At 37.2% G+C, this 16,633-nt stretch overlaps 2 protein-coding genes across 2 annotated transcripts in view; one reads left to right on the top strand and one right to left on the bottom strand.

Moving 5' to 3' along the window:
- The window catches only part of jim, a 70,682-nt gene extending 66,162 nt beyond the window's left edge, over nucleotides 1-4,520 (top strand). Inside the window, exons 2-3 of the mRNA XM_068762055.1 lie at nucleotides 2,336-3,190; nucleotides 3,572-4,520. Coding sequence (XP_068618156.1) covers nucleotides 2,336-3,190; nucleotides 3,572-4,479 — 1,763 coding nt within the window. The 3' untranslated portion in view covers nucleotides 4,480-4,520. The remainder of the gene's footprint in view (nucleotides 1-2,335; nucleotides 3,191-3,571) is intronic.
- Nucleotides 4,521-12,374: 7,854 nt separating this feature from the next.
- Nucleotides 12,375-16,283, bottom strand: LOC137919426 (uncharacterized). The gene is made up of 7 exons (XM_068762500.1): nucleotides 16,143-16,283; nucleotides 15,939-16,075; nucleotides 15,647-15,860; nucleotides 15,130-15,282; nucleotides 13,778-13,965; nucleotides 13,126-13,194; nucleotides 12,375-12,687 (listed from the first exon to the last, which is right to left on the bottom strand). Exons 1-7 carry the CDS (start codon nucleotides 16,170-16,172, stop codon nucleotides 12,429-12,431), a joined length of 1,050 nt encoding a protein of 349 aa, XP_068618601.1. The 5' UTR covers nucleotides 16,173-16,283; the 3' UTR covers nucleotides 12,375-12,428.
- Between the last annotated feature and the right edge of the window lie 350 nt (nucleotides 16,284-16,633).

Genomic DNA, 16,633 nt, shown 5'->3' with positions numbered 1-16,633 from the left:
CGGCCTTTAGTACATCTCTGGGAAGTTATTAACGATGACTGCCCGACCAAGATAGATGAAGCGAGATTTTTTTACGGACGAACCCTCTCCTCTGTGTCGATGAACGTGTTTATAAAAAAAATATAACGTTCCATGTTTAAATTTCAGATGAAGGATAAGGTCTAATTGATTATCCTTATGGATAATGAAGAATACCTTTGCCCGTACTATCGTATTACTAAAAGTTCAATTTTAATTTAAAAGTAGGTACATCATTCAAATATTTTAGTTTGACAGATGAACGTTACATTTTTCTTATGTTTAGAATTTAATTTTCCCACATATAACTTTAATGTCCTTGGTGCAAACGAAAAGAGAAATTTAATAAAACTAAACTAGATATAAGTTTTGATAATGATCGGTAATGTTTTCCGCAATTTAATTTTTTATCTATATCTACTTTGAGCACTTACACTTATCGATTAACGATATTAATTAATTAATCCAAACATGATGTCTAAATAATGCTCATATCAAAAATTAACATACACCTTATGGCACTCAGGTCGTTATCCGTTCACGGTGGCTGTCAAAAACGTCGACAAGAGATGGTTTAACAAGGGCGCACACCCATTAGTCATCTGGCTTTGAACGACGCGCTTTTTAATCTGTGCGCAGCGATCCGTTCGCGCCAAATTCCAAATGCGATTATGAATGATTTTATAATTCCATAACTTTTTACAAAACCTTAATCGAATAGTTTCTTGTCAGTTAATATTAATTTGTATTCTTTTATTTTAGTCAGTTAATATTAATTTGTATTTTTTTTATACAGAGTATATAGTTATAGGTGTAAAAACTATAATCTGGTAAATATATAGCCCATTTGTAGGCAAATAACTTGCAAGATTTTACACCTATGAGCCTGTATAAAGTGATCACTCTGAAATACGTTATATTGTTTTTACTAATAGTTCAAATTCTTCGAGGAAAGATGATAAACATATATTAATTTTAATAGGTAGTAATCCGAATTTTGTTAACAGATTTTCTTACTATAATATTATTACTTTATTTATTATTTCTCAAACCATTGATTTTTGGATTATGTGTACATTAATTAACAAAAAATGAGCTATACATTCACCCCTTTAAAACTCTTATTTACGTATATCCAATCATTCTATATTTTTCTAATATTTTTGCATACTTTTGATATAAACTGCTATAAAATGTATAATTAATTGTATTAACATTGTAAATTTATAATTTTAACAGTGTCATAGACGCAATCTACTTAAAACCTACCATCAAAACGCTAATTGCGACGTTGCATCCGCCATTTGCATTTCGCTTTGGGCGGGAAAGGAAAATTGATGCTCCCGCGTTTTTATCCGGTATCATTCATCTACATCGTCGAGAAAGTGAATCATTAGAAACTGCGCTCATTTTATGAGTTCCTTTTAAAGTGCGTTTAATCGAGAGGTTGTGATTGTTTACGTGATTCCATCTCGCGTGCTTTTCCGTTGAGATATTGTTTTCCGCAGACCCAACGCCATACACTACTAAGTTATTCGAGCGAATCGAATATTTCATTTTAAAACCAAATCATATATTATATTTCTTTCTTCATTCTTTTTAACATTAAGCTATAGAGAATTTAGAACAAGTTTGCAGGTACGGTAAGATTCGTTAGAACACTGCGGTACAAATGCAGTTAACTTTTCAACATTTCGTGAAGTAAAATGAAAGAGGTCGTTGACCTATTTACCGATAGCTTGAAACATGTTATGCGTCAAAGATGCATCTGCGATGATTTCTTATTGGGAATCAGTGAACTTAAGGAAAACAAGAAAGTTACACTTACTTTTTTGTATAAAACGAAATAAGCTAAGGATGTTAATAAAAAATACCTTAGTTATATAAGGTTCATTTTATAAATTTTAATTCATTTAATCCATTCCAATATTAAATCTCTCATGTGACATGTGACAACGCTTATTTGTTCTTCCAATTGCCAGAATTTATTTAAAAACTTCGACTATATTTAAATTCAGGCAGCAGTAATATTGGCGGGTAGAATATTTATTCAGTAATCCGTTTTACTAGATGTTTCTTTTTTTTAAATTTTGAAATTGCTGTTAGTTTAACATAAGAATAACGAGACACATTGGTATCATGTTCGAAGAAGATTAGTCACTGCTGCAACCAGTTTAAAGTGTACATTATATTTTCTTGAAAAAAGTTAAGTTTCTCACTTAGCAGAGTTATTTATTTTATATTGTTAATCCAGAAACTATTCAAGGAATAATACTGTAAGTATTATGTATTAATGTATTTCTTTTTATCTTTTCAGATACGACAGCTCCCTATGTATTATATAAAGATGGAGTGGAACGAGCACCGCCAGGTACGCAGTGGGGCAGCGGTGTCCTCGATGGGGGCTACCAAACGATGCAGCATCAGAGCCCCAGCGGACCGTCGCCTCAGCCAGAACCTCAACTGGCTTCACCTGCGCCTTCGCCCTATCCTCCAGCGCCGCCACCCCCAGATCCCTCGGGCGCCGCGGAAGACGCAGCACAGCAGCTCGCACAGCAGCAAGCGCAGCAACAGGCCCAGCAGCAGGCGCAGCAGCAAACTTCCCCCGACCACATGCAGGTCGAACAACAGCTGCAGAACCAAGCCCAGTCACAAACCAACCAGGACCACTTGGACCGAGGACCGTGCTTCGTACAACCAGACTTACAACAGCAATACACCACCCCGTATTTCAAAGAAACCAGACCAACCAGCCATATGCTGGGCACCGGCGGATTTCCACTTCATTATCTGAAACAGAACGGCGGCGTGCTGTCGCTGGAGGGACCGCTAGATCAGTACGCAGCGCCGGACTTGCGCCACCTGCCCGATATTGTTCAACCGGAGCCGCCGAAACCGAGGAAGCACAACCCTAACTCGGAGCTGCGGCTGTTCAAATGCCTGACTTGCGGGAAGGACTTCAAGCAGAAGTCGACGCTGCTGCAGCACGAGCGCATCCACACGGACTCTCGGCCGTACGGCTGCCCGGAGTGCGGCAAGCGCTTCAGGCAGCAGTCGCACCTCACGCAGCACCTGCGCATCCACGCGAACGAGAAGCCGTACGCGTGCGTGTACTGCCCGCGCTCCTTCCGGCAACGCGCCATCCTCAACCAGCACCTGCGCATCCATTCCGGTGAGAAGCCCTATACGTGCGGCGAGTGCGGCAAACATTTCCGCCAGAAGGCCATCCTGAACCAGCACGTCCGCACACACCAAGGCGAGCGCTATTCACACATATATGCCCCGCCCCCCCGCGCGCCGCCCGCGCCCCCGGCCCGCAGCGCCGCGGGCGCGGGCGCCGCCGCCCTCGTTCGCTTCGGTCTCGCATCCATTGGCCTTCCTATCAGTCTGTCTGTCAAATTGTCGCCGCCCCGCCGGGCGCGTGCGGAGCGCTCGCGAGACGCGGAACCGATCGCCGGACGCTCCCGTAACCGTCCCCGTTGCATTAACCCACTCGTCGTCTGTCCCAACCGATAGCGGCGCATGGCTCATCGATTTATTTCCTTTCTTGCAGACGTCTCGCCGCATCTCATATTCAAGAACGGGACCACGCCGACCCTCTGGCCGCAGGACGTACCGTTCCCTCCGGACGAAAACAAAGAAGAGATCCAGTCGACTTTCGGCGACGCCGACGGCCAGAACGGAGAGCAGAGGGGATCATGCTTCTCGCCGGGCGACACAGCGCAGTACCCCGCGTATTTCAAAGACACTAAAGGCCTTAATCACGCCGTGTTCGGATCCGGTCTCTCGTTGCAATACTTAAAAGGCGGTAAGTTACCCGACGTGCTCGGCGGGCGCGCAATGCCGCTGTACGTGCGCTGCCCGATCTGTCAGAAGGAATTCAAGCAGAAGTCGACGCTGCTGCAGCATGGCTGCATCCACATAGAGTCGCGGCCGTATCCGTGCCCCGAGTGCGGAAAGCGCTTCCGGCAGCAGTCTCATCTCACGCAGCACTTACGCATCCATACCAACGAGAAGCCGTATGGCTGCGTCTACTGCCCGCGCTTCTTCCGACAGAGAACGATACTCAACCAGCACCTGCGCATCCACACCGGCGAAAAGCCTTACAAATGCACGCAGTGCGGCAAGGACTTCAGGCAGAAGGCGATCCTAGATCAGCACACGCGCACGCACCAGGGCGACCGGCCGTTCTGCTGCCCGATGCCCAACTGCCGACGGCGATTCGCTACGGAGCCGGAGGTGAAGAAGCATATCGACAACCACATGAACCCGCACGCGGCTAAGGCGCGGCGCGCCGACGCCAAGACGCCGCGCCCGCTGCCGCCCGCCGCCGCCGTCGTCAAGCCCGAGCTGTACTTCCCGCAGTGCTACGCGCCGCCCTTCCAGCAGTTCGCCACCGGCGCCGAGTTCAAGCCGGCGGTGGGACCGGGCGCGCCCGTGGCCTGCCTGCCGGCACAGTGACCCGCGCCACCGCCGCGCTGGCACCCCGCGCCCCACGCGCCCCACGTGCCCCACGGGCCCCCGCACGCCCCCCAGCACCACGACCTCTACGTCGACCGCCTCTACAATTAATGCTCCGGGGCCGCCTAGGGGCTTCGCAACTGTATACGACTCGCCCACGCGAGCTTTTAATACGATCGTGGATAATAGTAGATACAATGGGATCGCTGTAAACTGCTTCGGTCTGTACATAGACGATCATAACGAGTCTGTCGCGCACAGCGTCTGTCGCGTCGCGTGAGTCATGAAGTGTTACCGGCGACGAAGCGAATACTGACGACGACTTCGTTATTTCGCCCCGTAATGTTAAGTTACCAGATAAGAATTAGTTCCCGGCGCGGACGCGTTCGTTGATCCGAGCAGATCGAACCAGAGATTAGAATTTAAACTCTTCGTTGAAATCTAAAACCGTAAGAATTGCTCTTTTACCATTTAACAGTATTTCGCGATGAATGTTTCCGGTACGTCATTGTGCCTATTTGTAATAAATATACATATATTTTGTAGAATTATTAAGTTAATTTTTATTTACGTGTGTTAAGAGATGTAATCTGGCAATCTGTAGGTGCGGAAACGAATTAGATGCTCGGGAGATCGTGAACGTAATGCTAAACGTTAAGCTCGACGTGAATAGGCAGGCTAACACAGAAAGTAGTGATCGATGGAAACAGTTAAAGGAAAAAGCAAACCAAAAACGTAGGTTACCTTCTGCCATCAGAACATTTATTTGTTTAAGTGCTAACGAACGGTCCTGTTACGTTTTATTACTCTTAACGAAATATATGAGGTTATTGAGATATATTTGTATCGCTGTAGGTGCCAAATAATGTAGTGACTTTTTGGATTTGTTCCGTCAGCTTGTTCTGAATAGGCATAGTTTAGATTGTTACCAGTTTTCCGACGATACGACAATTTGAAATGCATTTACTTGGAAAGGGTCAGACTGAGAAAGGACTGTGATAGCTAGATAGGTTAGGCGTCGCTCACTTAGCGTTAAAATTGGTGTGTCGTGGCGGAATGTGATTCGGAATCCTTTTGGAGACGTGTGAGTGTTTTGAAATTGTTTCATCGTAGTTTGTAAAGTGTCGCCTCTGTCGCGATGAGGACGACTCGAAATTGCCAAACTTTATTAAAAAATAACGTTTTATGTTCCTAAATTAATCAAAATTTTCCATTTACTTAAACGGCCGATCGCAAGCGGCCATTGCCTTCTCTCTTTTGACTGATTCGATAAAGTAATTACGAAGAGTGAGATTAGTGAAATTCTACCAATTAGGCTACGAGTGGTGTAAGAAAGTGCTTCTTGTTCGGAATCGGGACGGAGGTACGCCAGAGTAATGTTTTGCTTAATTTTAGCTTAGAATATCGAATTTCGAATTACCAAGCAATTCGATCATTCATCGCGAAATAAAACTAGCTTTAGGGAGAATAAAAATATATATGAATTTTTCGCACCGCTGAAGTATTATGATACTGGACGAGGCGTCCTTGGTCAATGCGCGTCCACAATAGATACAGGTAGTTTTAAAACACGGGTTAATTTCAATTTAAATGCTTGGTAGCACTGCGATTTTTAATACAAAAAAATCATACGAAAGTGGCCTTTAAACGCCAAGTCGTTAGAGTGTGAATTTATTTGATAGAGCAATGACTGTGTTGCCAGCCTTAAAAGTAACGAGTTTTATGTTGGAACGGGGAGATATATTAAATATATCACTTTGTTATTATTGTTGAATCAGGTACGACCAGTCGCTCCGACTATAAACTTTGCAGCGCACAGTATCAAAATATTTCAGCAGAAGTTTTTAACGTTTTATCGTCTCTGTTTGTATGTATAGACAACTTATAGCTTATTTTACGATATTATTGTGATGGTTTCGTTTTCCTACCACATAAGGACTGTTACGTATTAACTACTAGATGTAATAGTGTGCGAATTTGTGGGAGAGCGCGGAGTCACATCGCAGTTGGATACCAGTACGATTATCATTTATCACTTTTTAAAGTGAATAACGCAATATTATTTTCATTAAGTTCCGTTTGTTATTTTAAGATAAATTATCGCTCTTTGGACAGTTTTGAGAAATTTATGCGTATCAGTTTTGATTGACAGCGTGACGTCACGTGACATTGAGCTGGAGTCAGAACTGAAACGCTCCGTCGACAAGTTTATTTTCAGATTTAATTTTCCTATCAAACTTTTGGAGGTTTACAAATGAAAAAAACATCGTTATCGAAGAAAATTGAACGTTATCTTCCGTGACTTGAATTTTCCACAGCGTTTACAAAAATGTGATCCTCCTAAGGCATCGCTCGCCGCGCCGAAACCGCCAAGACAATAGACTAGAGTTTATGTTTCCACCCGGACCCGGCTTTACCGGTGCTCGCGTTTTCACGCTGCCATTTGAGTTGTACTTGGAACACGGGCAGAGTAAAGTCGGGACCGGTCATTTTATAAGCCACCACACAGCAGCCTTAAACAATAATAGTTGATAAGTATTTTTATACACTTTACGGTATAGTTTTGTACACAGAAGCCGGCGTGGCGCGCGCGGCCCTAGCACAAAGTTTGAATACAAATACAATACAGTGCCATAGCCGTCGAATAACCTCAGATTTATACTTATTAGATTTTTATACCGATACAAATGGATTTAATTTTTAAATATAAACAAAGGTGATTAAGTATACAGAGATTACAGATGATATTTTATACATTTATTACAAACAATATTATTAAACGTAAATGTGAAATAGACTTAAATTTTAGTACCGTACTGCAACGTGCTAAGTACCTTGTCTTCAATCTTCTACAGCAGGCTCTCTATAAGCACAGCGTAAGTGAAAACTGGTCGCAGAGGGATCGGTTCCGCGGACCCTCCCCGCGTCCGAGTCGCTTCAGGTACGTCATCTTCTCATGTTACAACATCGTATTTTCCCGCGTGTTTAGTGTACATATCACAGATAAAGAATCTGGCAGTGTTGCAATAAAGGATTGCGCATAATTATCTTTCACAAATTTCGAATGAGCCTATCATAATAATCAGAATAAGTGTTTTAGAGTGATAAAGAAAATTATTATTTCCAGGCTGTTCTATTTGCATTGCTCATTGTTGCGTTAAGTTTTGCTCAATTAATCGTGTATGTATTAACTTTTAACTTTACTGTGTTAGTTTAATGCGTCATATTAATTTACGAGATTTTTTTGTACAATAAATTTAGAGAGCACGGTTTTGCTTTTCTGTGAACATTACTTGTTAAGTACCGTAGTGATACTCCTCGAAGGCAGTCTTGTGTAGTGAAAATCGAAAGTTTTAACATTTTCTTCTGCTTCCCGTTGCAATCAGATTTAAATATGGAAAATAGTATATTGATTATAAAGTGCCGTCCAGTCTATTTGTTTTTGAAACGCCCAGAGTAACAGGTTTTCTTTTGAATTCACAGTCGATATTTTAATTCGTTCCTAGCAATCACAATTACTTTTACCGCAGAGGATTAGGTTTCTGTCATTTCTTAAAGACGCGAGGGAAGAGAAGTAACAACGAGTTGCCTCGTTATTCCAGCTTTTAGGATGTATATGGAATCAAATTCCAAAATAATTCGATCGCAAATTAAATTTCATTACATTATAAAATAAGAAATTATTTTAAAATATCCTTTTTTAATCGCTACATGACGTGTTTGTGTGCTACCATTATCACTTAATATATACATTTACCTTATTTTGTACATTTTAAGTTGTTACGATATAAAAAGGAGAGAATAAGATTGCATTGTGGAAATATACTTTGCCGTGCGCTTATTTCAAGTGGATGTCAATTGTATAAAATACAATATTTAAAAATTATACCGAGTTATTTCTGAGCTTAATAGCTAAATGAATAATTTAGTTGGCTTGGTAGTTGTTTTCGCGATTGTGACACAAGCATTTCCTTACCGATTCCTTATTTGGATAATAAAATGCATTTATTTATGATCTCATGGCATTCAAAAAGTGTAATCCACTGATAAGCCTCTTCGGCGGACTTAATTTTATAAGACAAATTATTTCATTTCTCTCTTCTGAATGTTCAGATATTTGATACTTGTAATATATTTCATTATCTGTTAGCAATGTAATGATAGCGACATCTATAGGGCTGACATATTTAATTTTAATACGTGTTTCAATATCATCCAGCGGCATTAAAAACTTATCGGATTTTATGTAGCACGATTTTTAAACCGCGATGAATTTGGTTTCAAAAGCAAAGGAAATAGAGTAATAACTTCATCCAATGGCAGCCCTGTGTTTGTGTGTCATTATCGTTTTGTGTACCGCTACGAATTTTTGGAGCTTTGCGCCCACTTATGGGGCGTCGTATAACGTTTAGTTTAATGACTGTATGTATATAAGTTTCGCGTGACTTTTCAACATTTCGTTCGCTCGATGCTGAAGTTTTTGAACTTAATAAAATAAATTTAAAACAGTTTGTCTTTTAGCGTGTATAGTAAAGTCTAAATTTGGTATACGAATTTTTGTAAATTAGTAACACGTCTGGTAATTTTTAATTTAATAAGAAATTAAGCGTGAGTAGAACTTTGGCTTTTTTAATTATTAATATTGAGTAATTAAAAGCAAAATGTTATTAATCGAACCGTTCTTACCCGCACTATATCAAATTGTAATTTATCGCACTGTCAATTGTCAAACTATTTATTTTTAATCTTTTAATGAAAAATTATAAATCTCTTTGACTCTTTAGCAAGCCTATGTATACCGTAGTCCTTCTGGTAATTAATTATATATAACATATCCGACTATCGCAGGACGACTCTCGGTTCCAAAACGTATAAAATTAGTATGTGTATCGTATTTCGAGTGAGTACTCCACTCCACCTTGCATGAGTATTGGAGCTTAGAGTAAACGATTAAGTTTTGTTTAGATCGTTGGCTACGAATTATTTTAACGTCTTCCATTTTTAACAGTAGCTGTACGACCTGCGCACGATGTTATGTAACCTGTCACCGTGATCAGTTATATTCTTTTGATATTGTCTTGTTCTTGTACAGATTATACGTTTTAAAAATGTCTACGTATCTGCAGGAACTGCAGTCTGAGTGCAATACGCGCGTCTCGGCGTCATATCCTGTAATATATTTTAAAGGACTTATTTTAATTTCGCTTTTAGGTTATAGAGTAAGTGAACTAAATAATTGGTAGCCAACAGGAATGGCCTATTTTGTTTTGAACCCGCAACATGTATACACTGCCACACTCGCCAACCGCTGTCACGTGTATCGAAAATGTGTAATTGATTTTTATCACAATAGAGACTTGTTGAAACAGTTCCACATAAAATAAGAGTTGTTGAATTTTTTATAAAAGATGAAACATATTAGATTTATGATCTTGTAGTCTGGATTGAGTTTTTTACAGATTTTATTAGATGCATCGCTTCAATAAACGGCGAGCGACCGCGGCGCCTGCTGAGCTTATTTTTGCTACAGTACTTATTTGAAACAAAATGATGTTTACTTATACCGAATACAATATAGTACAATAGTTATACAGATTATACAAGATATACAATAGATTTTTATACAATAGAGCGGTGATATATAAGAGATTTTTGTTTTACAACGAAGCCATGCAGGCGGCGTAGTTGCGGCGCGGACACGTTTGTTTCAGTGAAATGGTGCTGTTATATTATTACTTGTACATATTTATTGTAATATACGACAATAGACTGGTAATTTTACAATGTTGTTAGGTTTCTACAAAGTTATTCACCGGGGCTGCGGGGAACGATTCGGGGCTCACTTTTACACATGCCACGGTCTCGCATCAAACTTTGTTATTCACATTCATTTGTAAAGAAAATTAACTTTTATGTTTTACCTCAAGTTACTAGTTATATTTATAATCTTTGCAACGTTTATATAATAACACCGTTGTTCAAGTTATCAATAATCCATAACGGCTCATAATGTTATCCTTATTTAAGATAAAGATTAAAGAATTTCAATTTACACTTATTTAAAATAAATGAAAGTAAACATGCAGGAACCTTTTTTTATCATAAAAGAATGGTTAAATAAACGAGACAGAAAATCGTGTAAAATAACTTTTTACTTTTTAATTTTGCAAGGGCCTAAACAAATCGTTCTCGGCAGCCCCTGTCCACATGTTACAATAGAGTATATTTTCTTACAAGCAGAGACACCGAAATAGACTATATGAAATTGATTTTAGACAATCCCAGAATACAAGATCGAACTTTTTACACACAACAGTTCAAAACAGATTTCATTTAAGTTTTCCATAGTGTTATGTTTATTTAAGGTAAAAACAAACAGTTGGTTGCGATATGGTCACAGATCCAGGCGAAAAATTGTAACGTTGGCATTTATAAATAAAATTAAAAAAAAGAAATTGTAAATATATTTTCTAGTTCTTCCAAAATGATATCAGTATTAAATACAAAATTCGACTTTGGTTAGGTCAAAAATGTATGTGTGATCTATAGGGAATTTTTGCATTAGATTTTTCTTGGTGTAACTTTTAAAATAGTTATTTTTAATTTTTATTATTAAAATTATTATTATTTGTCTTAAATATATTTTACATGAATTATAACGTTCTTGCCTAGATTTGCATTTATATTAGTTACGTATGATACGTTTGAAGTTGATACCATCGTATTTATGTATATTATTATTATTGTATTAAGGGTTTTGTTTGTTTTTTTTTGTCATTTATAGAAGTAAAATGTTGTAAAAAGTAAGCTCGTTGTATTTTATCAAATAAACACTTTTTAGTCCAACTGAAGCAATACAAAGCGGTTTCATTTCTTATTGCGTACAACCTACCCTGTCCTTTACTACCCTTACTTCAAGTACCTTACCCTAAACTTCAAGGTTCACCTTTTTATTCATTATGCACAAAAACATATTTAAAAATGTTTTCTTTCATATTTCCCGCGCCTGAAAAACTGTTAAATCTTGTGCCAGGGTCATCACCATTTCAGCACGGACGTCCACGACTGAACAGACTCCCCCCAGAGATTTCCAATACGTTATGGCTGAATATTAAAAGTAAAAATTGACCAAATATGCTTCTAGGCGATTCCCTGACGGGATTTTTTTTTAAGTTTATATAGGGACAATCTAATATTTGGTTAAAATCTTCGAAGGTTCATATCGGTATCATATCACGGAGGTCCACTGATTGACGTTATTCTCCCCATAGGAGCAGAACCTTTTGAGGTTCTTTGTAATGAAAAACAACCTTTATAACAGTATAAAAATGGTCACTAGGAGTCATCATAAAAATAATTGACAGCGTAGTGGACACATTACCGCTGGAATTAAGTGTAAAATCTGTCAGACCCTAAGTGACCGTTTTAAAAAAATACAATTTTTTGTTCGGAAGTGTTTCCCCATTTTTTTTGATTTTTATCCGTGACATTTCTCAGACCACTTACATCGGAAGAAAACGATCGTTCAGGACTTTCCTTTTTGTGATATAGAGATATATTTCTAAAGGATACATGGCGCGTTTACTAAGTAGAAAAATGTGTATACTTTTGAATAGTTTTCCAGACACTGACAAAAAAAAACACATGGCGCCTAAGATGTAAAAGGAGTGAATCAAGTCAATGGTTCCAACAATAATAAATAACGTTATGATATTAAAGTAAGAAAAAGCGTTTTAATTACTCTAATTAATACGTGACAGCTAAAATTTAACGGCCACCATTCACATTCTAATAGAAATAATTAATCAATGTAACATGTTTCACTTTTACTACCTGATGTATAACACAAATATTGGTTTAAATATTGTTGTTTAAAGGTTCAAAATAATAAAACGTGAAATAAATATTTTTTATTAACATTTATAAATCAACTATAATCATTATAACTATTAATCATCATTATTTGTTAATTTAGCGATGCTTTTAGCGTTGTGATAAATACACAGGTCCATGAAAGTCAAACCCAATAACAGGGAATGTCCTAAAATATCCTTCTGTAATTCCTTCTGGGATTTAAACATGTGAACTAAGTCTTCACCCACGTGTACGTGCGAATTTCGAGGACAAATCTCCTTCGCTTTTTCTAAAATAGTTTGTACAGCCTGGTCCGTAGATACGTTTTCATTGCCAACTAGGATTCTGTATAGTCTGTAAACAAGTTGGCGGTCGATTATTATAAAGCGACATCTATTTATTTTAAATAAGACTAATTGAACAAATCATTACAATTATTATCCATATTCGACGTACAAATATAATACAAAATTTTATCGATATTTATGTACGTATATATCTGCATACATTTGTTAAGCGCTACAATTAGGTACTTGTCTATTTACTTGCTAATTAAAGTACAGTTGAAACAACAGAAAATCTAGTTGCGAGTCATTACATAAAGTATGATATATGGAATATTAATTTTTTTATTCTATGCGTATGTAATTTTTAGCTCTAAGTTGTTTAAAGTATTTTTCACCTCTGACTGACTATGCCTCTTAGGGTCCCTCGGGATTTCAACTTCATTCCCTTTGAGAAATGGTTCCCAACTTTATACAGAATATATAATTATATATACAATAAAATCACCTGTAAGGCAGTGTAGATCTCAGGAAGTAGACCTTTTGATTAAGTTTTGTACCCTCTGCGTCATCGAAACTGAAATAAAAACAAATTATCATAAACATCCTATTCTTCTAATTTTTAGCCGATAAGACACCAACTGCAAGGCATAGGCCTCCCTCAAAGATCCCCACGATGACGACGGACACAGGGCTTCCCACAGATACCCCAACTTGGACTGCTACTTACTACTGTATTACCGGATTAACACTATTACTGGTTTGAGCCTAGTATCAGTTTTTAATAAACATAGGTCTTCACTCATATGATATTAGCTATAATGTACATTCACATTTAATTATTATTTCAGCTGCAAGGCGTCTGGGCTTCCTCCTTACATTTTCAATGAGACCACTTTGTAGTGACCTGCATCCAGCGTCTAGCTACAACCTAACAAAGTTGTTTATCCGTCTTGTAGAACTTCTACAGTATGCTGTATTTGCCAGTCCATGTTCTCCACTCCAGAACCGTAACACCCCAGTGGCTATTCCTTCTGTGTGCTATGTGGCCTGCCCACAGCCTCTACAACTCATTGAATTTGTATATCCATCTCCTAGCTCTTTATTCTATAATTTTTCTTAAAGTGTTATATTTATATGGATGTAATTTCCTTTGTTACCTTATGTTAATATCATTCTTTTTAGCATTAATAAGTGCAAACAGCATTGCAATCAATTGTGCCTTTTGTAGATTAACAGTAAGCACTTTTGGATTGTTTGGGTCACTGCCACCTCCACGGAGACTGGTTGATTCAGCTTTCATTACATAAATATCAGCATCTGGTAGTAAACCATTTATTCGCCATGCCTAAAAATAGTCAACATAGCTTAAAGAAATAATTCAATATAATATTAAAAAAGTAATCTTTATCCCATAAAATACTTCTACCGACGCTTTTTCCAGTCCTCGACACAGTGGGTGTAGTCTTTTTTCTGGTATAGCCTTCAAGGCCTTCTTCTATTCAGTTTTTATCCACTCAATCACATCAAACAGCATCTCTGCATTGGCCTTTTGAAATTGCCGAGTAGCCAAAACTCGCACAGAGCCAAAATCAGGCAAATACAGTGGTTGCGGAACAATGAGTTGAGTTTTTGGCAAAAAAACGTCAACATTGCAGTATGACATCAAGCAATCAAGACGACATTTTAGAGACACAACACATCTTTCAAAATGGATTGGGCTGAGCCAATCCATTTCAAGTACAGTTAGGTGGGAGGCCTGACCCTACCCTTGAAAATCAATTAGAACACATCCTCAAATTAAAAATAAAACTGTGGGAGTTTTATGCACATCCTATTCTGAACAGAGCTCGCAACAAACTAAGGAGTTTTTGTTTTCTGATCTCCTTAACAAGTGTCCATAATATAACCTAATTCTGATTGAGCTGTAAGAAATGAAGGTTTACAACACCAAATGCCAACAAATTTCTGTCTTCATAAGTATTGAATACTTGACAGTGATTAAAGAGAGTGGAGCTTAACATAATTATGTTAGGCTAATAATTATAAAGATTTATTATTCTAACAACCCAATAACTATGTTAACTATGGCACCATAAAATCAGAATATACCTGCAAAACAGAATTGTAATACTTTTGTTAGTGTATACTGTTGAGCAGCAAGTAAAGGTGTTATGGTGATATAGACACTCTCCATAAAGGAAAAGAAACAAACACCAACATACCATAAAAATATTAAAGGTATCAAGTGTTTACAGTACTGTAAACATAAATTTTAATCTACAAAAAATTGCAATCTACCTGAAGTAATTTTTCTAAGAAATTACAGATACTATTTTCGAGCCTGCCTAACACTAACATATACTTTATTGTCTGACTCACAGAAGTCAGTGTAATTATCAAGTTCGATACACCATTACTATTTTTAAAATACACCACATTGCTTTCCATATAAACAGACACACTTCCATCTGAATATTTAATCTTAGACTGTAACATAACTATCACTCACCATGTCCAGAATTTCAGTCATCAGAACCTTCTTGCCTTCAAAATGTTCCAATCCCTGATAATTCCACTTGAGCAATTCATAATTACTTCTGTCAATGAGGGTCCAGGACACAGAGTTAAATGAAACATGTAGAGACACTATTAACCTGCAATTCTTAAAATACATTTTACATATATTAATTATCTATAAAGAATGAACAACTTTACATCACATCTGGGAATGCTCATAGATGACCTATGGCTGAAATCATGATGGAGATGATGAGATTTTTTTTAAAATATTTACCAGATTTTCCTACTTAAATACCAAAAAAAATGGATAAATATTTTTAAAATTATTATGTGTGTGTGTAGCATATATGTGTATATAGCAAAATTAAAGAACATTTTACAATATCTACAATTCATATAGACTAAATCTGAAGTTAAATCTTTAAAATCTAAATCAAATGACAAAATGATTGAAACGAACTGAATATAAGCTGCAATGTTGAATAATTTTTTAAAAATAAAAATACCTGGATAACATTTTCTGTCAAAGTAGGATGCACAATCTGTCCTTTAATTTTGTTAGGTAATTTCTTTGGACCCTCTAAAATGCTATTGTAAAATTTCTTTACATTATTTTCAGTAAAACCATCAATGTTCTCAAGTTCTGCAATATTTTTGAGTTTTCCATGCCTTTCAAACCATTGTGAAAGCTTTTTGACCCTTGTTTTCGCAATATCATATCTGCACATGGAAGGATAAAAAATATCTCAACTCAAAAACACTTTGTTGAAATTATAAATTAGATTTTATATTACTAACCTAGACAAATTCTTTAAATCACTGTTGATGATCTCTAATATTTTTTCTTTTTCACTTTCAGAGTATACATTTTCAAGGTTCTGGGTTAAGCAGCATTTCGTTAAATATAAACCACGGATATTTCTAAGCGGAGTAAACTAAAAAGTAACATTATTATTTATAACTTTTATATTAGTTAAATATGTTTGTACACAGAAAACTAACCAAAAACTTTTTTAATGTTGTGCCTAACATTACTGAAATTTATTTAAAATAGCGTAGTTATTATAAATTCATACTAAAGAGAAAACGACTTTGTATTAATCTTAATTTTTAAAGCTTAATGTTTAAACCTCTGAATCCTCTTTTAACTTCATCTGTCAAATCTGACAGTGAAAGAAAACAAGATCGTGCATCATAAGAAATTTCCACTGTCTTACAGATATAATAAAAACTGCCATCACGCGGCAATTCTACTAAACTAAATTTCACAGAGAATATTGCAGCATTAACAGTTTCGTAAATAACACGATAGATGCCATTAACTACTTTTAACTTGGTTAATGACAATAACATGTTTCAATATGAAAGTAACCTTATAATGTGGGAATATTATTCGTAACCAATTACCTAAAAATACATATTATTTAATTACATATAACATTGATATAACATATAAATATTTCGTGGAACGTATTATATAAACGCTTCATTTT

This window comes from Battus philenor, unplaced genomic scaffold (genome assembly GCF_028537555.1).
Source record: "Battus philenor isolate CCGP_79_NKW_IND1 unplaced genomic scaffold, ilBatPhil1.0.hap1 SCAF_16, whole genome shotgun sequence".
NCBI lineage: Eukaryota > Metazoa > Arthropoda > Insecta > Lepidoptera > Papilionidae > Battus > Battus philenor.
This window is presented reverse-complemented; position numbering and strand designations above follow the sequence as displayed.